Source organism: Besnoitia besnoiti, chromosome II, assembly GCF_002563875.1.
Source record: "Besnoitia besnoiti strain Bb-Ger1 chromosome II, whole genome shotgun sequence".
Lineage (NCBI taxonomy): Eukaryota > Apicomplexa > Conoidasida > Eucoccidiorida > Sarcocystidae > Besnoitia > Besnoitia besnoiti.
The window spans coordinates 2,695,489-2,719,050 of NC_042357.1; the positions used below are offsets into that span (position 1 = coordinate 2,695,489).

The 23,562-nt window shown below is 56.2% G+C and overlaps 2 protein-coding genes across 2 annotated transcripts; one reads left to right on the top strand and one right to left on the bottom strand.

Moving 5' to 3' along the window:
- Window positions 1–319: 319 nt before the first annotated feature.
- BESB_037310 (uncharacterized protein) lies at window positions 320–5,209 on the top strand (the record flags this gene model as incomplete). The annotated part of the gene is made up of 5 exons (XM_029362317.1): window positions 320–773; window positions 1,492–1,733; window positions 2,161–2,397; window positions 2,705–3,397; window positions 3,581–5,209. The coding sequence occupies 5 exons, from the start codon at window positions 320–322 to the stop codon at window positions 5,207–5,209; spliced, it is 3,255 nt and encodes a 1,084-aa protein (XP_029221282.1).
- Window positions 5,210–15,080: 9,871 nt separating this feature from the next.
- On the bottom strand, window positions 15,081–23,126 carry BESB_037320 (NUC153 domain-containing protein; the record flags this gene model as incomplete). The annotated part of the gene is made up of 12 exons (XM_029362318.1): window positions 15,081–15,572; window positions 15,787–15,909; window positions 16,380–16,631; window positions 17,029–17,157; window positions 17,590–17,668; window positions 18,136–18,317; window positions 18,885–19,053; window positions 19,546–19,787; window positions 20,252–20,330; window positions 20,832–21,202; window positions 21,546–21,815; window positions 22,284–23,126. The coding sequence occupies 12 exons, from the start codon at window positions 23,124–23,126 to the stop codon at window positions 15,081–15,083; spliced, it is 3,231 nt and encodes a 1,076-aa protein (XP_029221283.1).
- Between the last annotated feature and the right edge of the window lie 436 nt (window positions 23,127–23,562).

Below are 23,562 nucleotides of genomic sequence, written 5' to 3' on the forward strand. Positions count from 1 at the left end.
TAGAACGTGGTATTCGACGGAACGTATCTGGAATACAACAACCTTCTCTATCAATCTGGGACAGAACAGGCGTCGCGACACGTCTCTTCGCGCTCTGCTCCACCCCTGGGGGACCGAAGAGGGAAGCGATGCCGAAAGACGTTTCGGCTCGCGTCCTTTTGCTTCGCCTCAGCCGCAGACGATCTGACGCGAGCTTGTTCTAGATAGCCTGCCGGGCACTCGCCTCTCGAGGGTCTCGAAGGCCCGCCAAGTTCCTCTCCCGCGCCCAGAGGACCCCAGGAGTCAAGCGCTTCACTCCCCGCAGGGGGCATGGAAGGGAATGAACGCCATGGACGCCGAGCAATGGAGTCACACGGGAGGCGAGGCTGTCCCGCATCAGGCGGTGGAACGGCAAGCGGGCACAACTCCACGCCGAGCAGGCCAGAGCACGGAGGACACAGTCATGGCGCGCATTGAGGGGGAGGGCGGAAGTTGTCGCCATTTGGCGTCGCGCCCATACTCAGGCCTAGAAAGGGATCCCACCGGTGAAGATTTAGTAGACGGCCGAGGTAGCGGATGCAGAGGGATGCAGACAGAAGCGGCCGGAGACGGAACGTCGACCATTTGCGGAACCGAGCCCTTCCATCTTCCCCCTCTTTCCGGACGGGAAAGTCCTCTGAAGAGCGGCGAACGCACGGACAACCGCGAGCACCGAGGGAGCAGCAGGGAAGAAGCGCAACCTCGCTTTCTTCTTGGCTCCGACTTACCGAGTATACAGGAGCAGTCGGCCGCAGGTAACTCTGAGATCCTTTCCCACAAATCCCAGAAGGGTGAAGCACAGCGAAAGGTGTTTCCAGCACAGCAGATGCAAGTGGAGAAAGGGACAAGTAGACGAATAGAATTCAAACGCAGAAGACAACCGGGGCTCAAGGGAGCGAAATAGAACAGAGTGCGGATCAAGCTTGAGCGAAACGATGCAGAACGTGAGGGAAAGACGCAAGCCGGCAGCGGAGGGGTAGTGTGGGGAGAGGAGGCAGAGAGAAAGGAAGAGGAAAGGACTCTGATGATCGGGAAACAAAGGAAAGCGCGATGGTACAAAAGGCAAATGCATGAGAGGCACGCGCGCAGCGAAGGGTGCGCTGGCCTGAGGAGAGGATCTTTCGCATTGTTTAGTCGCTTATGCCAGTGTTGACTTACATGCCTGATGCGGAGACGACAGAAAAAGTAGATTCTGCTTTGAAGCACTACATTGCTCTTTCGTTGTTTCCTCGTGCGGCTCGTGAACAGAAGACGAATGCCACTGAAGCTGGAGAAAGGCGTCACACAGGAAGCCTTTCGCCAGCAAAAACTCTTCCCGGCGCCGCTCTTCAATATCATGCAATCGATGTCGAATTCCGTACACCTGTGAAATATGTATTTCCATCGCTGCTTGCGCTTCTGCGCAACTGTTTCATGCTAGGCTCATCCCCCTCTTCCCGGCCTTGCCATCGATTGTGTCTTCTTCCCCTGCAGGCTCCGCCCATGCCTCTCTGGAGACCGCCGGTGTTGTCTCTAGGTCATTTCCGCTTGGGGGCCTCTTGCCTCCCGCAGCTTCTGCAGCGCTCCACTCGGGGTTGTCCGAGGCTGGAAAGGAAATGTTTGAGCGGAAGACTACCCTGTTGAAGGAGTTGCTAGATGAGAAGACTACTCTTCTGACTCAAGCGCGTGTTGAGTTAGGACACGCCAGAGGCAGGCAGAATGACGAGTTACGTCAGGTGAGAACGCACTCTTGGGCGGTGCAAGTCTGCGCCACGAAGAATGAGGCGCGTCAACGTGAGTCGCTTAGCGTCAAGCCTGTGACATCGCGCACTAAATCTCTCTACCATTTACTAGACACGAATGTGTGGGACTCCCCGCCTCGTCCACACACTCTTTTTCATGCGGCAGCCTTCAGGCCATCTTGTTGAACGTCCTCAGCTCGCGCACAGTTGTGTCGTTATCTGTAAATACCGGTTTCTATGTCTGACGGCGCCCATGCATTAGCTAGTGCGTCTTCATCCGCGCCTTTGACGGTGTGTGAACGCCGTTGACGCCCAGTTTCTCGGAGCATATGAACTCTTGTCTGCCTTGGGCTTGATTTCCTTTTCTTTGATGTTACCGTGTACCGACTGTGCGGCTTTCCTTTCGCATTTTCCTTCACAGATTTTGCACCTCAGAGAAGAGCTGAAACAGAGGAAGGAGGAGCAACTCGAGGTGGAGGCGCGACTTCTGGAGCTGTCGAGGGAAAACGAACAACTGTCGGCAAAATTAGCTGCTGCCAGAAAAGCAGCTCTGTGCCGAGAAGAAGATTTCAACCGCCTGCAAGGCCGCAGTGACGAGGAATTCCGACACTCCGCTGAAACGCGATTCCAGCTTCAAAGCGAATGCGAACTTTTGAGGGTAATGCCTTCGTGGGTCGCACTCGATGTATGCTCTCCGAACCCGTTTTCATGGTAGCCACGCAGGGGATATGCAGACGGAGCCAGCAAAAAGATATTCACTGTTGCGGGACAATGTCGTGGCCCCCTTACATCCGTTCGTGCTAATCGGTGTACATGCTTAGACATGAATGCGCGGAGATATCCCACATGCACATCCAAGACTCACAAGCAGACATAGACAAGTGTATGAGCAAAGCGCGGTGCTAGGATTCCCGTGTACCCTTGTGTGCTGAACAATTCTGACTGGTCTTCTGGCTGTGATTCAGACAGAGCTCGACCGTTTGCGCGCTGACTACGAAAACTTGAAAGAGTGTGGCGAGCAAGCAGCTAAACGCGAAGCTGCGCGAGTTGAGGAAGTGTTTCGTCTTGAATTGTTGCTTCGGTCAGCTCGTGCGGACCTGAAGATGAAAACCGTACGCCTCTCTGAAGTGGATGATCAGCTACGAACGTCCCGCCAGTACATCTGCTACTTAGAGCGGCTGATTCGAGGTCTCCGTTTCTTTGTCAAATACGAGATCCAGTCCGAGTCTCCGCCGGAAGCGACCGAGGATCCATGCCGCATTCACGCAGAGCCGTCAGCTTCGTTGCGAGAGCACGAGGAGGCCCGCCTTCCGATGGATGCTGGGCGAAACGGAGGAGCCAGTGGTGCGACGGAGCTGAAGGACAGGGTAGACACCGTGGACTCCCGTAAAAGAGCTTTGGCAGAAGGGAGCAGTAATTATGAGGGAGAGCACCGGTCTTCACCGTTCGCCTGCATCGTAGCAGTGGAGAATCCGACTTCTAGTGCCGTATCTAGTGCGCTTTTTGCTCGCACGCTGGCGCGGAGCTGCGGAATGCAGCGTGGTGGCACAGCGTACTTACAGAGCGACGGCCGAGAAGGGGGAAAAGCGGCAGAGAGCGCGTCTTCGCGACCGGTGGACCGCATGAACTCCGCTGCGCGAGGTGGGCACGCATCCGCAGTGAGTTCCCGTAGAAGCCTTTGCTGTATCCAGTTTCCGCCGCCTCCGACGGGCGCTTTGGAACCACTTCCTCCGAGCCAGCTGGCGATCAGAGACGCGAAAGGGGCATGCACAGACGATGAAAAGGGATCTTGTGGGATTTCTGACATAGTCGCCCCGTCTGGGTCTCCAAACCCGTTTCAGGCCATGACAAATATCTCGGAACTGGCGAGAAGAGGTTTCGAGCTCGAGCACCTCGAGCTCCGCCTGGACGCGGAAAGGCGTACAGTGGATGCGGCCCTGCGGGACACGGTCGAAGAAATTCCTCGGCTCGAAGGGGAGGACCTTTTTCAGCGTAGCATCGGTTTCCTCCCTTTCAAGCAGACACAAGAGGCTAGTGCAAGCCAGAGCTGTGAACAGGAGGGTCAGCGTGATTTGGAGCCTGCGAATGATTATGTTCCTCGTACGTGCTTCGAAGGTGTCTCCGGGGAGTGCCTCGATTTCCTGGATTCTCGAATGGAAAGGGCCTGGGGCAGAGGCGGAGGAGCGAGGAGCTCACCGGTTTCGAACGCTCATGCGTGGCGAGACACCTGTACACGATGCGCCGATGCTAACGTTCCGAATTTTCGATCCAAGGAAGAGAGTAGACCGTGGGTGGAAGGCGACGACGAGGAGATGGAAGGAAGAGGGGCTAACGGCGATCCAGCTATGGCCTATTTGGAGCACCTTGTGAGACGAGCCCATGAAGATATCAGGGGAGGAGAACCGCGCACAATCCGAGGCCGCGTTCCGGTCCGCCTTGCCGATCGTTCACGCGTGCAAGGGATGCCAGGAGACTCATTTTCTCCGCGCGATTCCGAGTGTCGTACACCGGGATCCCTCGTCCCTATAAGGCCTTGTCGATGCTCGAGTTTAGTTTCACTGCCAAATGTGCCCGCATCCTCAGTTTCTCGATCGCCGGCTACGCTTGGGTCTCTCGCTCGTCGCCTCCCGAGGCCAGGTGATGGCCGCACGTCTAAGCCTGGCTTCGGCGGGCGCCAGCGTTCCCCTTTTGATGCTTTTCCCTGTGTTTTGAGTCCTGCTCTAGGCCCTGCACCGGATGGAACCGTACCTGTTTCTCCCACAGTTGATTGCTTTCTGAAAGACCGCCGCAGCAAGACTCCTCCCAGTTCCTGGAAGTTCAGGGGCATAGGGGTACCTCCTCACCGCGCTCAGGCTCAGGCGTCTTCGAAAGCGCGTTTCGCACCGTTTCCACCTCCAGACAGGTTTCTCTCCTCGAAGCTCCTGCCTGGAACGGTCACACAGCGTTGCCAGAAACAGTACAGCAATGGGACGCTGGAGGGAGAAAACTACAGCGATAATTCTTTGGACGACTTGGATTTGATCTCAATCAATGACGATGCATTACGGCGCCCTCCGCCTCTCTCAGGCTCTCCCCAATTGTCCTTTCTGCATTGTGAATCGAGCCGCTCTCCGCTTCGTTCTTCTCTCCATGGTAATATGCCGCAGCTCTTCGACACCTTAAGACTCGCTCACTCTGGCGGTGATAGCCCGCGTTCCTGCACACCCGCGCAACAAGGACGCTGCCGAGGAACTCTTCCGCGGTGTAGCAGCCGAGGCGATAGGGCACTAAAGGGTCGCTTCGTGCGTCCCAGCTTGCCCCCGCCAGTGGTCATCGCACACGGCACGGAGGTTCTCAGCGCAGAAGGCGCAGCTGTAAGACTAGCCCGCGAAATTCGGGATCACTCGCCAGCACGCAAATCGAAAGAGGTGCTCAGAACTGCGCGGGTCAGCGGCGGCACGCGCCTGAGGCCAAGGTGGAAGGCTGGCTGAGGGCACCACAGGTGACATTCATAAGAGGTCAGGGACCGCAAAAGGAACTCCCAGCTACATGCTGGAAAGGATATCGGCGAAAGACCAGGCTTCGCCGCGCGTAGGCTTTGAGGTCTTCGCGGAAAGGGGAGAAGAGTGAGAGAAGAGGATAGGCAGGCGTATACGCGTGTTCGTATGTTTGTGACTAGTTAGCCGTGACACTGAATATCGGCTGGGACTTTGGGGTGTTTCTGCATCTGCCTCCCTCGAGGTTGTTGGTCGTGCTGCTTTACCATTTGGGAGATACCCCTATGGCCGATCAGCAGAGTCCACAGCTGGCACGCCTTTTTTGACCTGTTCTTCACGTCACGTGATAGAATTGTTGGAGCTGCATGCTACTAATTCCCCATGCTGCTGGTAGTAGAGGCGGGGGTACTAACATGAACTTACAAGGAAGGCGCAGCCCAGCGGGTCGTATTGACGCTGGCGTCACAAGTTTTCGCTTTCGTTCTCAGACAACCGATAGTTTCGTGAGCATCTGCCAGAGAGCAGCAAATAGTTTTCCGTTGTCAGTTGCCTTCGGTTACAGGCATCCACTTCACCGTGTCCCTCGGTTTGTAGATGCGCGGCACTTCCCAACGTACACTTATGATTGATCAGATGGTAAATCTCATAGCAGAGGGCACACGACCAACCTCTTTGCCGTCCCGGCACGGACTGTTTTCTTCAAAACTTGTCCACCTTGTCTCAAGTTGTATCACATTCTTGACGGCTCAATATGCAACAGGGTAGGCAATGGTAGGCAGGTCCGAATCCAGCTCCTTTCAGCATCTAAACGCGTGCAACGTGGGTGGTGTTCCGTATACCTGGCACGCGGCGGCGTTTCCTTTGATACATGGTGGGCCCTGCTGCTTGCCAGTGACGGAGCAGAGCTGAACGATACGAAGCTCCTAGGGGCGCGCCCGCACTGCGGTGTCCGCCATGCACCGGACCACGGACTCTTGTGTAGAGACAACTGCGACCTGGTGGCCACTCTGTAGTTCGGCATTCAAGGAAGCACGACACCTGACATCAACTCAAGGTCTCTGGCACCCTGCCCCCTTCTCACCATCGCAGGGCGGAGGCGAAAGGTCGCAAAAAAGGGGACCCAAGCCAAGCAGGCCGTATTTGATGTTTGCTGAACACATGCAGCTTTGAGAGCATCGTCGACGCTAGACTCGAGCCGATGCAGCTGATGAAATTGTCACAGTTAACATAGGGGTGTTTGGATTCAGCCCTTACCTGGGGGACATGCGTGAATGGCGCCGCCAATAAGAAAGAGTGCTGCTGAGGGGCAACATGGAGGAGACAGAGACAGCACTGCAACATTGTGGACGACAAAATAAAGGATGCTTGTGGACAGCCGTCGCCAACTCAGGCCGGGTAGCAAGACAGTTGCGTGAAAAGGGGGGAAAATATTCAGCTTTCCGTAGAATGAGGTCGTCACAGGCTGCTTTTTAGTACCACCCTTTTCCGCCGTAGAGCGTGCAAAACAGGTGTCTCCTGCAGTTTTGTTGAACAAAGTAGCATCTGTGTCTATGGCGTGCGTGTGAAGCTCAGTCTTTCGGGTTGCCCTCCGAGATTTCCTGTTCCTTGACTCCGTTCCACACAACAGTTGCTGTATGTACTAGGTCACTTTCTTCCGTTCTTTCAGCAAAACAAACGCCTCGAGCATTTGCTTCCTACTATCGTAGGCATCACGCGCCAAGCGTCCACGTCGTGCCACCGACGAGAGGAAGTTCCAAAAGTTAACCGAATCAAGCCGCCACATCACTGGGAACAGTGGCAACTCATCGTTTTCGCCGATCCCCCATATTTCATTGTAGTGCACTTCATATCTAAAACAGCGGCCATATATGTGTGTGGGCGTCTGTAGGTACAGTTGCTCCGTAAACACACGCAGTGCTACGTTGCTCGTCTTCCGGCTAGATAATGAGTTGCCTGCGTTAGTCATGATTGCCTCAGGAAACGAGAGACCCACGAGGTGTGTGGAGACCAAACATGACGGCAGTTTCATGGGATACGCGGAAGTCAACCTACACCGGCTGGTCATGAAACCTGAATCCTTGATTGTGGCGGACCACGATGGGGTCCGCTGCTTTATCCCTCCGTACGTACAATCAATATACACCTTTCGCTGTGGTTTGCGCCGTCTACAGTGTCCCCACAGAGAGAAGATGACGCCCGACATGGCGCCACGTACGATATCGTCGTGATTCCTAAACTTGGTCGATTCGCGTATTCATCTCACCGCCGCCCGCAAGAAAACCGATTGACACAAACTCAGGACGCTTAGTTCTGTATGACAACAGGAGAACTCAAAAATGTTATAGTAACGGTCGTCGTATTCATACGACGCAAAATCAGACCGGCTGGTCCGCAACGCTGAAACTGGGGTAAGACAGAGGTTGAGCGGAGGTCAAGCGGCGAAGCGCTAGCGACGAATCACTAGCGTCTTGCGATTGATGCAGCCGGGAGTGTCGCCCAAGAAACGTCTCCCCAGTTCGCGCATCCGCGGAGACCAGCGGCGGTGGCGTGGCCAGCATCCGCCAAGAATATGTCTCCCGGCCCATCTCGGGTACCAACAGACGCTGTTGTTCTATTGCGCTACGCGGGGTCGGCGTCGATGACAGCAGTACACAACGTGACGTCAGAGGTGTTGGCGCCCCATCTGAAATTCGTGGACGGTTTCCCCGATGTGGGTTTAGCTCGTTCTGGTGGGCTAGATGCTGGCCACAGTTGACGGCTGACCTCTGTTCTTCCAGAGACGGTTACCAAAGATACCCGGTTCTTTCGGTTGGCCCTGGTTTGCCGTGCTATACGGTCTCGCCGACTGGAGAAGTTCCGCAAGATAGCTGAACGTTCCATTCCGCACACAAACGACCGCTGGATAAGTGCTCTTCTGACGATTTTGGAATGCTATACAAAGATCGTAGCCCTCCACGTTACTTCATCGAGCTAGTGACGGCGCGGTCGGCATCCCGGTGGTGCGAGAACGGCAGGTCGGGTTCTGGCTCGATGGGAGAGAGACGAATGCTTTGACAAACTTTCTCTCCAACGGCCGAAGCCCCGGTGTGCTGAGGGGGAGTGCGACTGTGGCGGCCTGTAGTTCCCCACCTTACGGATTGGCGCCACATGAGGCTGGAAGACGAACGCCGTCGTGCGTCAGCATCCTGGACTATTTAGGCTCGTCGGCTGCGGTTTTGGTTTTTGAAGCCACAGGCGTTTTTTCCTTCACACCGGTTCCCGTTAGAAGAAGACAACGCTATGATTTGGCCGTACTCAAGGCTTTCTGTGGCGTACTCGACGGGCCGGCGGAGGTAAATAGTTGACTGTACTAGATTCACACCGCGAATACGAAGCTAAACTGGTGGCCCTAGAGCGCTGCGTTGCTTGTTCTGTTCTATATTTGTGGAACGGCGTATACTCAACCTTTTTCTGTGTTCATACCTTGGCTGCCAGGTTAGTGTCTCTCCGCGGTACTGTTCTTGTTTTACAATCCCCGCGAGTCTTTGATCGAGAAGTTCCCCTCTCGTGGCTAGCAGAGAAGCGTCAGCACGGAATAAGCATTCACAGGCAGTGGCGGGTGACTCGAAAGTACCCGAGGCGTGTTGCACAGCAGCGTGAGCGCGAGGTCAGTTCATCCGCCTGTGAGAGAGCGGCGAGCCCTGGACTCGAGGTCTCGATCGCGCTGTCACTGGCGGCCGGAGTGGCCGCGTAGCTGCTACGCCTCCCTCTGGAGACAACTCAACTGGTTGCATGACGGCGCTTCTGCGGCTTGTGAACAAGATAGAGACACGAGCGGGGCGAGGGCGGGGGCACCCACTGGGGCCCGAGCGCTCGCGGGGGGCAGATTCGGCATTGCTCGTCGCCGAACGGTCACGCGCCGAACGAGGTGTTCGCGGGGAACGGTGAAGCCGAGACATCACAAGAGCGGCGCCCGCAGGCGGTTTCCAGTGTGCGCACGGGGAGGCGGGGGGACAGGGGCGGGCCAAGGATGCGCTGTGGATGCAGAGCGCGAGACCAGAGACGCTGAATGCTATCACAAGTGCTTAGACGATGCTTCCCGATGCCGTGGACAGGTCCCTGCGACGCTGATGGATCATGGTCACATCCGGGCTAGGCCTGCAGAGTGCCACTTCATGCCAAAGGCTTCATTACGCCAGCACGCCTGCGCGGCAATGGCACGTCATAGCTCAGTGCTTGTTGAGGCTTCCAACGGATGCTCATAATTATTCGCACTTCTATTCCACGGCATTAATATCAATGGCTTCCTCTGGGACGAAGCAGAGGCCTGATGAAGCCGTACATGCGAGGCCATGCACAACGAGCGAGATGCGCACAGACCTGCGTCTATATTTGATTCGATAGATCGGCGGACAACCGAGTGACACCATAAGTTGCAGTGAGAGGCGCCACCGCCATGGTTTCCCGATATACATCCCGTAGAGCTGTAGACCGCCTAACAAGTTCTAGGCTCACACGCGTTTCGGGGTCAGGCGCGGCTGATAGAGGGACAGACGGAGAATAGGACTCGGGTCACTGTTCATGGTGCAGGAGCTTCTCCAGTAACGTATACAGTGTCGCCGTCGGATGGCCTGTCCACGAGCGGATACATGAGCATTCAAGACCCTCAAATTTGGGTGCTTACCTTTTCGAAGGCAAGCGCGCTACCACCACCAGGAGAGAACATGTTTTTGCCTTACACTTGCGAGGAACATATTCATGACCGGGTGGGGCTTCCGAAGTTGTCGACGCACAGCGCAACACGACCAGGCCAGGTTAGTGTCTCAACAATGGCGCACGTGACCCTGGCTTTTGACAAGGTCCTTTGCTCGCGGGTTGTCGGGCTTCGGGGCGGAGCAGGCCCGCGGACGACTGCTTTGTGTTGACCGATCATTAGCGCATCTCACACTGGCTCCTGTCCGGTTTCGGAAGTACCTCGCGTTGTAGCAGTAGGGCCGTGCACGCGCCAGTTACTCTTATATACTCTAGGTTACGGCCGTGGCACTCGGTACACACCCAAACAATTCGCCAGCCGAGCGAAATGCTTGCAGGATACTATCCGTGTGGGTGAAGAACTGCGGGGCTTACGGTTTGGGGTAATCCTAAGGTCTGATGACATTGTTGTTCTTATAGGATCTCCACACCGGCGTGAACAGCGATTCTCTGATGCGTTCCGCTTTGGCCTTGGGTTCAACGATTCTATATCCTGGATGCACCGGCTTGCTTTCCATGCCGAAGTCATCATGCGCAACGCTTTCTGCACCTCTCCGAGAAGAAAAAGTGGTTGGCCGTCACGGAACAGTAAACCCTGCAAGTCTCCATTCCGATGAACAAAATAGAAAACGTGCAGAACATATTCTCCAGCTGCTCTCCTGAGACGATGTGTCCTTATGTGATAGAACAGTGAAATTCAGTGTAGGTGCCGAAGGGTTGCGCGTTTCTGCTAGCAGAAAGCTCCTTGAATTCACCGGTGCACCTCTTCAGGCACGCACTCGTGCGGTACCGCCCGCAAGTGTCTTCACTGCGAGCGCACTAATCCATGTTTCGACACTTGCACATATGATGGTGAAACGCGTCTGGCCCTGAATGTACGTCACTCCTTTGTCAACCGGAGCCTGTCCTTGCATGCGGCCGTGACATCTTCAAGGCTTCGCACGGGCGGGCGCTCATTACTAGCTTGCTGCGGTGTTCTTCGGGAATAAGGGTACTTAATACCATGTGCAGGCATGTCCGAAGGCGACGTGGCACGCTCACCAGTGCTGTTGTCTTGAGCGTAGATGGCAAAGCCTCTGCACACCTGTTGCTCCTCATCTCCGGCCGTTTGTGGGCGGTCACGCATATAGGGCCCGCAACGTGTCTACTATTGCTTGTTCATTAGGACGGATGTGAAAGCTGAGTGAAGGAATCAATCAGACGGCTGCACACATGTGCAGTCGCTGCGAACTGCGGACCACAGCTCTTCTAATCGACTGCAGACGTTTGCTAGTGATGGAAGGCTCAACCATCATATCTTATCGTAAAACATTACGGCGGACTGAGATCCCTGACATCGGCCATGCGCGAAAGTTCTTGGTACATCTCAGACGACACGGCCGTGTTGATGCCCATTCGGATTCATCTTCAGACGCTCGAGAAAGGCCTGTCTCAGCAAGGAACTTCACCGTGAGAATGAACTTCGTCTCTGCACAAGACGAGGCGTAGGGCAGCGACTCCCGCCCTTCGTGCCACGGACTGTCAAGCGCGTTTGCAAACCAGCCCCGTGCTGTTCGGATACTCACCGGCCGTGAGACTCACATACGGCGTCGCAACATGCCGAATCGCTGACGCTGGTCTAATGGAAAGCTGTTCCAGGGGAACGGCAGCTCTCCTCGGTCCCGCCTTAAATAGAGATGTAATCAATGATATGTAGAGCCGTCGAAATTTGCCCTCAAATGGAAGGGGATGGCGTCTGTGCCGGCTTCTCTTCTACTGCTTCGTGTTCGTGTTCCTAGGTGGTGTCCGCCTCGATGTCGCTGCGATTTAGCTACGTGAAGCATATCTGAACTGCGTCGGTGACATTGGGCCTCAGTCGAACTACTCACTACGTTTCCGAAGGGTACAATACTTGCTATTACCCATGATATACTGAGTGATCAGTAAGTACTCCGCTCCGCAGTTGGGCACTGCAACTTCCGTGAACTCCGTGTGGCCCGCGACCGGATACCGACCCGAACGAGGAGCGCGCCAGGACCACCGTTTGAAGCACGAACTCCGACGTGGTTCGGAATGTGGACATAGTAGCATCATAGGAGTTTGTGGCAGTTATAGCCTGAAGCTGTGGTCACAGGTCCGGACGCGTCGTCTGAAACTGGAGCTCGTTCTGCTACCTAAAGATCCTCCAAATCCTTCCAGCTCAGGGACTAATTAGACATGATGCTCGGAAAGGGGGGGTGGTGTTCAAATAGTCTGATGATACGCCTTTCGACCTGTCCGCACCAGCCGTCTACTGCACAGCGTCTGATAGCCTGTCCAGGTGAATTTCTCGTTACCGTTCTGTGGCGGGTTGCCGGCCTCTCCGCATCTGCGCACAGTTAGACTGTGCCTGCCACACGACGTCTACAGTGTAACGGCGCCGCACTATTTAGAGGATTCCCTGAATTGCACGCTGAGGCGTCTATAGCTTGCTCATATTAGCCGTATCCCGAAGGCTGCCAGACGTTTTGGTTTGATCTATGGACGCAGCAAAACAGTCGCCGCGAACTGAGTAGTACAAAAAATCACAAGTCGCTCTCAATCTGTCAAAGCCACGCACTCGATCGAATCCTCGCCTTCATCGGATGGGCACTACCAGGGAACGCCACTTAAGGCAAATCCGCGCACCGTGGTCAGTTTCAATAGACGATTTCCGTCATTTTTCCGGAGCCACGAGGGACCGCGAGAGGCGGGGGTGCAGACTTGAGCACGATGGTCCTCCGATGGAGCTCAGATCGCGCCACGCCCTTACAGAAAACACGAGCAATTGCCTCTAGGTGAACCTCTCGATCCCTATGAATCCGAATGGGGATGCCAGGTTCATCAGTGCGAACAAATTGGTGATTAACCCGAGGGGTACCGTGGCATGCCGCAGCATGCCAAGGTGTATGAGGCTGCAGGGGAGGCAGTGACGCCACCCCAGGTCAGTGCGCGGAAGTTCCGGGTGTACCGGGAGGTGGGCCAGCTATGGGACCAGATTGCGCCAGGTGCACAACACGTGAGAAGGCACTCCTGAGTACAGTGACTGCACTCGCTGGTTTGTTGGAGGTTGGCACTAGAACGTGATCCAGTCTGCGCGATCTGATATGTGCGCAACACAAGCTATCCACCGCTGGCTTGAAGCAGGTGCCCACACTGAACAGCCAGCACAGAAATTCAACCGACCTCCAGGTGCAGGCAAAACTGCACGCGCTTCGCGGACAGATAAACATAGCTAACCAAGCCTTAATACAGCTTCGCCAGAAGTGTGCAGAGCTGACACGCCGATGTAGTGACCTTTCCGGAATTGCGGAGAAGTCCAGGCAGCTGCGGATGCAGCGCTGCCGACTGCAGCAGTTTCGAGCGCAAATGCTAGAAGCACCAGACGTCAGAGGCCACCTCGCATGCCTAGCCGGCCTCCGCAGCCTCGAACTGCACAACCGAGACCGCGTGGCGGTGATGGTCAGGACCAACGAAGCACTGCTTGGACGCTGTCTTACCAATGTTCCGGGGATGCAGCGGCGCCCCCCCGACAGCTGCAGCTCTTGTTTCCTGGTAGACGCTCATAGATTGCTAGGAGGTGACCCATACAAAAAGCAGCCGAGATGTCAAAGCGTCGACATACGACTCCCAGCGTTGCGCTAAGTAAATGCAAATGCCCGGCGCAGCCACGCTCCTCCACCTTCCTGAGGCCCTGGCGGAATTTCCAGATGCCAACCTCACACGTCGCACGAAAGGAAAGACCCCCTTCCAGTCGTGCATGTAGGTGCGTGCTGCACGGGCTCGGGTATACACATTTGGTGGTTTCGGCTATGAAATACCATGTCGCTACTGGCACACCGCCACCTCGTTCTAGGCTTCGGTCGGAGCCTTAATGTATGGGCGAGCGCCTGTGGCGATGGGGGGTTGTCGCAGCGGTGCATTTTATTGGCTGCTTGTCCAGCGACAGGAGGCACCGGCGTCGCACCAGAAGAACCGTTTCGAGAAGGTCACATATCCATTTATTCGTGACAGCGGGGCTGAGCGAGAAAGTAGGTATTATCCTCCGCGGTACACCCGGTCCCATTGAATGTACCAAAAACCGCTCCAGCAAGGGACAGGCGCTTCATGCCGCGAACGGCCGCTGGACCGGCCACGCTAGACCCTCGAGACTTGCCTCCTTACTACGTCGTAAGTTGCATGAAAAATTAGCTGTCTGCACTTTAGAAAACTCATACAACACTGCACCAGCTCTTTTCCGCAGACAAATTGTACATCACATGACGGGTCTCTGCGGGGCGCCCGTGGACTAAGTATTGTGTAAATACTTCTACAAGCTTACATGAAAACCACGTTTCCTTCGTTCCAACGTATCTTATATCCGGAGCCGGACTGTGCGCGACAAAAACTCAAGCAATTGGTTGCACTGACGAACGTGGACACATTCCCCCACCTAACGACATCACACAGCCTCATGTACGGCCCTCGCGGCGTTCCACCCGCGTCGGGAACCATGCTCGCTGGAAGAGAACGGCAAATGAAGCGGCCCCCCTACGCGAAAACTCCTCCCGTGGCACGGATATAAGCTGTTTTGCCGGCAGGACTCGTGCACCTCTGCCCCCGATAGCCGTCCCCGTTGGCAAATCACAGGGACGTGCTGGCCGCGCGGAGCTGTGCACGCATACGTTGTTGCCTATACTTTCTTCCCAAAGATTAGACCGTGTGTTTGTTTATTTGTGTTTTCCTATATATAGCCGTGGGCGCCCGTTGCCCACTTGTGCCTCGGGCGAGCCTCTCCAGTAGCAATGGATTCGCTCAGCTATCCACAGTGCCGTGTGCCGCGCTGCTGTTTACAACCAGTAGAGTATTGATGCACAGAGTTACCACCCGCCAAGAAGACCCGCGGTGTTTGCTGCTTCCCTGTACGGCGGGGCAAAACGAAGAAAACATGACTGACACTACTGGGAAAAGCAGCACCAGATACGCACATAGTCGAGCTCTAGCTCCATCAGTCGCGATATACAGACCGGCGGCAAGCAAACGAAAGGCGAAAAGGCCCGCGGGTTCAGCGCGCCACCGCATGCGTGAGACTCTCTATGTGAAGACGCGTGGGGCTTTGCAGTCTCTTGCGGGGACCCTGCAGTCGGTCCTTCCGCCGCTAGCGTTTGGCAAACAGGGCGAACCCCTCCTGGGGCTTGTTCGCTACCTTTCCGTCAGCTGCAGCTCCCGCAGTGGATATGCCGTCTGCAATACGTTGCTTCTGGTCTGCAAAACGTCGGTCGCCCCCGCTCCGGTAGGGCTTCGTCCCTCGTGTCTGTGAACCGCCGGTTTCAGCGAGAAACGGCTTGCTCCTCTCGGGCGCAGAGAACTGGGGCTTGGCGCTTCTTGCACGTTTCACACGCAGAAGCTCGTCAGTTGCCGCGGTTTTCTGAACGCACACGGCAACCAAAGACAGGCTCAGATCGTCACTTGCCCATCCACTCGGCTCTTCACTGCTCAGGAAGACATACGGGGTAGGCGCGCCAGCGCACGCCAGTCGGTGTTTGCGACGAGAAATGGCTTGACTTGCCTTGAAGTTAGGGTTCGTTGGGTCTATCGCGAAGTCGGGGTTCGAGAACAAACGAGAGAATCGACTGTCGTCGACGTCAATCTGCGTAGGGGCACAAAATACACACGCTACGCAACCGTGGCAGCCGGCACTTCAACTGAAAAAAAAAACTCTCCGTGAGAGGCGCGTGCGTGACATCGTCCCGCGTTCATTTGTGCGCGACGGGTGCTGAGAAAAAAGTGCGTTACGCAGGAATGTGAACGCGGACGCGAAACCATGGAGCGACACGCGAACAAAGAGGATCCCCAGGAGGTACCTTGAAGGCGTCGCCTTGCTCGTGACTCTTCTCCTCCTCCCGCATGCGCTTGAGCTGTTTCGCCTTTCGCTTGCTCTTTCGACTCAACAGCTCATCTCGAAGATCGAAGTGACGTCGTCCCTCCTGCAGAGACGCTCAGAAGGGAAACAACGGGGGCCAATGTGCAAGACGAAAACCCGCAAGAGCCCTCCCCTCTTCGGGAACAGGGGAAGGACCCGCCCCGCAGAGACCGTCCAGCAGCCAAGGCGAATCACGTGGAATTCACAAGGGAACGTCGGTCTCCGGTGGTGGCTGGGGACTGCCGCATGCTGCCTAAAAAACGTCAACTCTCCCCCACGCTCGACAGAGCGACCAAAGCTGAACCCACAGACGTGACCGCCAATCAGCACACAAGAAGAACGCACGAGCCCGCAGGGTTGAATACTCTTGCGCGAAGCTGACTCACTCACAGCGCACACGCAGGCTCCTACAAGGAGAAACAAGAGACGATGCGGCCGTAAGACAAATAAATTAATAGATACGTGAATATATATACAAGCTGCTAGACACCTGTGGACGCCCTGAGAAGGGTGCCCACGTGGTGGAAATGCTACCTCTTCATGACCGAGTGTAAGGAGTTCTAGCTCGGCTGCAGTGGACGCCTCCTTGGTGCTGTTTGGCGCGGCAGCTCCGCCGCCTCCCTTCTTCAAATTACGCCGCGCCGCCCCTCTCGCGGGCTCCTGGGCGCGGCTGTTTCTGTCGCGTTTCAGCGCCCTCGACACTGGTCGCTCGGCCGCATGTTCTTCCTCTTCAGCGTCGCTCCCAGAAGCATCGTCGCTCTGGGAACCCTCGGCGAAGAGGGGGAACTGCACACAGCGGCGGGTGCAGAGGACACCGGAGCGAAACAGGCATTCAGGAGGGGATCTGACGTGCGAAACTTCGCTCGACTCTGGGCGAGAGTGAGACAGAGCGAGACGGAGGAAGCGCCCCAGCGAGAGCCACGAGCCGCACATGGCGGCGCCGAAGTAACCACGGACAGAGGCGACCGCCCCACGGCATGAGGGAGATACACGAAGCGGGAGGACTACCCAGCTTAAGGCCCCCTCCAGGCGCGTGGCTCTCCGCGGCGCGCCACTGCCCTGATCAAAGAGAGATGGCCGGTCGGCTTCACACTCTTCAGTGCTGCCGCGCAAGCGTCACCCCGGCGCCCTGAAGTTCACCCAGCCTCATACTCAGACTCACGCCGGTCTTTTCTGTGCTCACCTTTGTGTTTTTGCCGCGACGTTCTCTCTGGCGGTCCTGCTGAGCTCTGCTCGTCCGGCGACTTCCCGCGCCCTCTTCGTTTTCTTCGCCTTCGCCTTCTTCCTCCGCCGCTGCACGCGCCGCCTCAAACTGCGAAGAAGCGCGCAAACAAGAGACACGCCGAGCGGCTGTATGGTGAGGATCGGGCTCTACCGAAGCGTGCAAAGAAATGCCGCGATTGCCGGCTGAACACATTCACCCAGACGAAACAGGAGGGAGCTGCCGCTATACACCTCTCCGCCAGGTCGGCGGTTCGACTGACGTTCGCGGCGAGGAGGAGGAGGCGAAGAAACTTTCTTCTTTCTGCTGTCTGGCGAGGCAGGCAAGAACAAAGGGAGGCACTCTCGCGTGTTGAAGCGAGAGGGAGAGAAAACGAGAGGCGCACACGCGGGTAGAGACAAATGCGACTAGGCCAGCCCTTCCTTCACTGCCAGCAAAGCAAAGCGAACAACGCCGTCTCGGCACGTCATTCGCGCCGCCGGTCTTCTCACTCGCCAAGCCGCCTTCTCTGCGCATACGTACCTTCCGTGCTTCGCGCTTTCGGTGCTCCTTCTCCTTCTTCTTCCGCCTTTGGACGTAGGCTTCCCAGGCCTTCGCGTCGCTGGACACGGCGGAAAAGTCAACAGATCACGGTTATGAACGGTATGGCGCAAAGGATGACACGGGATGAGGAGAGACAAGCCTGGTCGGCAAACCCTTTTCCGCACAATGTATATAGTTAAATACTCTACCCAGCAAACCAACATATATATACATACATATATCGCACCCACAAACATATATATATATATTGGTATATGGCGAACGCTGGCGCCGTCGCTCCACACGTCCGTCGGGGCTTGCGCCTCGACGGCGGCCGGGCGCCTAGCGTTCTCTAGAGCTCGCGCAGCGAATGCGCGCTGCGCAGAAGCGCCACGCGGAGGCGAAGTGCGAGCGATAGAGCAAGCCTCCGCGCGTGTATTCCTGTCCTGATGTAAACGTCTCTGGCTTTACAGACGTTCCTATTTCAATGAATCGTTCTGCAGCGCACCGCGCGCGTGCGACCGCGCGTCGTCTGGGAGTTCGCACCCTCCAGTGAAGCCGTCGGTCTTCTCTTCGTCTGCCTCGTCCTCCGACGAGACTCCCAAGTTCTCCAGTTCGCCCTCGAAGCTGATCTTCACGTTCGAGGATTGCGCGCCTGACGGCATGCGCGACATGTCGCCTTCCGAAACCGAGTCCTCCTCGTCGTCCGTCGACAGATCGGCGGCATCCTGCAAAACGCACAGAAACCCGCCCCCCAACACGCACGCGCACGCGTGCGTAAGACACACGTGTATCCACATACATATATATAGGTATACATAGTAGATATTCATATATAGGACATATCTATATGCAGACAGATAGATACAGGCGGCGACGGTGACCGCCGCGTACGAAGACAGTGCGTGTAGACGCACAAAACGCACACATCTATGCGAGAAAACTCCATCTTTCCATTCGCTTCTCCGAAGGGATGGCCTCGCTTGTTTTCTCGGCACAGGGTGAAGCTGGCCGCAGGTGGAGTGTCTCGACACCCCCCGGCGGCCCCCTTCTTTAGATCGGAAAGCAGGCTGGAGACTTCAGATGGCGCCGCCGTGTTGCCTCGCCAGTACAGGTGACCATCGGTCAGAGCGGCTCTCGCGCGAACCCAGACAAAAATCGGAGCGGCGCACAGCGCACTTTACTCCGCATGCTGGTGTCCGATTTCAGGGCCGCAGCGACGCGAACTGTGAAGGCACACGACATACGACGCGCGTCGCGGAGAAAGACGGGAGGAAAAACGCAAAGTCGCTCACCCCCAAGAGTTGACGGCGATACTCTTGAAGATTCGCTTCGGTCAGCTTCCATCGCCCGGCCTTCCGCGCGTCCTCGCCTTCCGCGTGTCCCTCCTCTTCGTCCTCCGACGACGAAGACGACGCGAGGTACTCCTGCAGATCCAAGTCCCGCAGCTCCTTCTCGGTGAACCTGGGTCGATCGAGAAGGCGGGACAGAAAGCTTGCAAACTCCATAGAGGGCGAAGACCAGGCTTAGGATAACAGTCCGCCGACCCGACCACAAACGACGCCACAATACACCGAAGCGAAAACAGAGAAGCTCGGACGCTTCGGATCTAATGCACATGCAACGTATACATGTATGCATGAATGCGTATAGCTGTGGCTATATCTATCTATCTACGACTATCTTTCTATCTGTCGATCTGTCTGTCTATCTACCTGTCCTCCTATCTGTCTGTCTACCTGTCTGTATGTCTATATCGGTCTATCTCTACCTAGCTATATGTGTATCTATCTATTCATCTATCTATCGACCTATCTATCTATACGCCCATGTGTTTACGTGAACACCCGCATTGAAGCACCAACATCGATGTGTATGAAGTCCGGTTCTTGAGCTTTTCGCTGTTCCGTTTCCTTCGAGTCTGCTTTCGCATCTTTCCCGCTCCCGGTGGCGCACCTGCGCTTGAGCAATTTGGTCCGCTCGATGGGCGTCTCGTCCCATGTGCACTTCACGCGGCTGTGCCGCAGGGCGGTGCTCACGGCGGGCGGCGGCTCATAGCGAAGGAGCGCGGCCTCCTCCGCGGCTCGCTGCTCGCCCTTCGAGCCCGAAAAGCCGAGCCAAGACACTGAAGTCGGCGGGTGCGGAAACTCGAGGTCGTCTGGAATAAAGCGAAGATCGAGCCCGTCGAGAGCAAACGCCTGCGACACAACGCAAAAACAAAAAAACACACACGCCAACCCAAACAGTGGCCTCGCTCTCTCCCCAAGGCAACTCAGCAACGCGGGCGGCGGCGCCTTGGGAGTGCGCAGAGACTTGCCAACAGCAGAAAAGCCGAAGAGCGGCAGACTGTATCTGCAGGATTCGAGCGCGAGGGCAGCAAGGCACTCATGAGACAGACGCGCGCGTGCATGCACACATATATATGCGTTGATGAGCATCCACATCTACAGATATAAAAATATATATATAGCATCTACATCCATGGATATAAATATATATATATATATATGTATAAATGCGCGTGGACGGATGCGCGACGCCTGGTCGGGGCGAGACCGCGAAGAGTAGTCAGCCCTCGTGGAGCAGCAGAAGCAGCAGAGAAAAAGAAGCAAGTGAGAAGTAGCAGAGCCGAGAGAAGCTGCGTGGCGGCACCATCACTCACTATATCGCATCCGTCGAGCTCGTCGTAAAAATATTTGGCTGAGGCCACGGAGTCGAACTCAACGACCGCGTAGAAGTATCTGACCGCACACCGTAGAGCGCCAAGAAGGCCAGGCACATGTGGAATGCAGGGAGTGCAGCTCACGGGCTTCAGAGGCGGCGTGGAGACACAGGCGCGCCTGCCCGCGCGACCGGCGCTCCACCCGCCAGGCGGAGGCAGATTTATAGTATGGTTCGCCCGAAGACATGGCGCGTCGATTGGCGACCACCGAGACATCGCATCCTTCCGGCGCAGAGACGCCCCCAAAAAATCCCAGAAGTCCTCCACAACATGCGCCACTGCCTCACATGTCGTGTCGAGACAACACGCCAGAGGAGCGACACATGAAAACTCTCACAGAAACATATATATATGCATATATGTGAATATAAATACAAATATATACACGTATATATATATATATGTATATATATATATATAATGAGTAGACGAATGACCGCCGGATACCGTGCCAAACTTGCACACGAGGATCTTGGGACGCTGCCTGCGAGGCCCGTCCGGAGGAGAACGGGCGACGCACCTTGATCTTTCCTTCTGGTATTTCCGCAGCGCTTCGTTGTAAAGGCGTTCCTCTTCCTCCGTCGGCTTCATGTCTCCGTCATTATCTTCGTCTCCGGAGCTCGCGTCGATTTCCTCCGCTTCTTCGCCCTCGCCTCCTGACTCGCGCTTGCCCTCTGCACACGCCTCGGCGTCACTCGCGTCCTCGCGCGCGTCCCGGACTTTTTCCTCCTCGTCTTCATCCTCTTCATCTCCCTCTTCGTTTTCCTCTTCTTCCTCCGTAGGCTCCGCCTCGCCTTCGTCTTCGCTCGCAGACGCCTGCTCGCCTGCCTCTTCCGCAGTCGCGTCCGCAGCCGACTCACGGCGTCTGCCGCCCTCCACACTCGCCCAGTCCTGCAGAGAGGCGCAGGCGGAGACAGGCGCCGAAATAGGAGGCGCATACGCGCCGTGGCCGTTTTGCCCGGAATTGACTCATGGATATTCGATGCGTTCTCGAAACCACGATAGCACTAGAAGATCTCCTTTCTCCAATACCCTACGTAGTACCTGGGTTACTCGGTGGATACTATGTATTTGATGTAAAGTTGAACCGATTCTACTGTTTACCCTAGGTGGTAATACAGATTTAGTGAGGGGTACAGCGTTATCCACAATTACATCTGCCGCATATTGCCCAACACGATGCAGCGCATGCGCGGAGTCGACTGGCGGCTTCGCTGGGGCGATTGACGCTCACGATGCACGGGCCTTTGACCGCCTCGATTTTCATCCGCTCGAGACCAAAGTCTGACGGGTAGATGGAGACTTTCTTCACAATCGTCTCGGGAGCGCCGCGACTCGCGCCCGCCTCGCCGTCGCCCTTGCCTTTCTCGCGCTTCGCAGCGCCGCAGGACGCGCCCGCAACCAAGTCGCGCGCGAAGGAGCGGAAGAGAAGCAGCAGGTCGTTCGCCGTGATGTTTTCCCACTCAAGGCCCATGACCGCCAGGCGCGTCGAGGCCTCTTCGCCCTGCGGAAAAGACACGCAGAAACCACAACCCGACACGCGACATACGTCAGCAGGTCCTTCGCGCGAGAACTCGCCGCAGAAAGAGATCGGCACGCGAGAAGCTGAAAGAAGTACGCCGAGAGGCCCCCGCCTGAGCGCCAGGCAAGCGACCCAAAGAAAACAGCCTCTGCAAGAAGAAAACAGAAGCGGTCACGACCTACGCGGCGACATGGAAAATAGCGGATTCAAGGCACTAGATGAGTAGCACAACATGCGAAGCAAAAACAGCGGAGGAATGAGAGATCCTAACGCGGAAGAAGACCTCAGATGCAGGCGCATACGCTGCCTCTGTGGGAAGATACGACTGCGCGCCTACGCGGCGTCACGCCAGCCTCTGGGAGGCTGCAGAGAAATCTCTTTGCTCACGCTCACATCCAGAAAAAAGCACATCATAAGAAGAATCAAAAAACTCCGAGTGGCGCATCATACCATGAGAAGATCCTCATCGTCGTGGCCCCAGACGGAAGGCCCTTCCTCCTCCACTTCTTCGCTCTCAGACGACTCAGAGCCTCTGTCGTCCTCATCTTCCTCCTCCTCTTGACCACTCTCTAGACTTTGTTCTTCTTTCTCGTCGCTCTGTTTCTCCTCAGGCGCTTCTTCAGACACTTCGTCTTCGTCAAGTTCGCGCGCCTGCTTCTTCGGCGCGCGCGCGGGCTTTTCTGCTTCCACAGCCGCCTGTGCGCGCTTCGTCTTCGCATTTTTCTCTACTTTGTCTTTTTCTTTCCGCTTGTTCAGGGCGCGGCCGAACTTGTCGACCGCGCCGATAGCTCCGCCGGCGGCGAAGGCGTCATCAGTGAAGATCCTCGAAAATCGCTCATCGTTCTCCCAGCTGTCGGCTAGCGAGGCGCGGACCGAGAAGTCCTTCTGCCCATTTTTCTTCCCGGCCGCCGTTGCGCCGTTCGGGGTCGTCTGCGCGCCTTCCTCTTGAGCATCGTCGCCGCTGGTGCAGTCTGTCTCGAGCACCTGCTTTGCAAACTTCTTCTTCAGTTGCTTCTCGCGCAGCAGATGCAGCTCAGACGCCTTCTTGCTGGCGGGCGCCGCGCCCTTCTGGCGGGGTGTCGGCAGCAGCTTCTCCAGGAGAAACCGGCGGTCAGCTTGGGCGCGGAAGCGCGGATCCTGTTTTTTCTTCGAAATCTCGGACCTGCCTGCCGCGCTCAAGCCAGCGGCGTGCATCCCAGCGCCCTTCTTGCTTATCTCTTTTCCTTTCTTCAGTTTTTTTTCCCGAGACGACGCGGAGGAAGCCGCCCCTGCGGCCGCAGGCGCTCGCTCCATGGCAAGGGGAAGTGGCCTGCGGGAGGGCGAGCAACGAGGCAGAGAAAAGGAAAAAAAGATGCAAAAGCCCTGAAGATAAGGAACAGACAGCGACCAAGAGTTTGGGGGAAGAACAGAGCACAACAGAAAAAAACGAATGCTGAAGGTTGACGCGCTCGCGAATCAAGACCCAGAAAGAGAGAGAGAAAGCAGCGGAGAAGAGCTTGAGTTCCGGTCTTTCAGGTGAGGAATCAAGGGAGATGCGGACACGCACAAAAGAGAGTCAATGACCAGCGAGAAATCAACGAATGGTGAAGGATCGCGAGGGTTTTTAACAGGCTTCTTTCGTCTTTCACTTTCGTATTGCATGCATGCACAGCAGCTGAGCTCGCTGTCCCATTTTTCCCCGCGCATGCACACGCACAGCGGCTTTTCGCAGGCGCCGCGACTTCTCTCG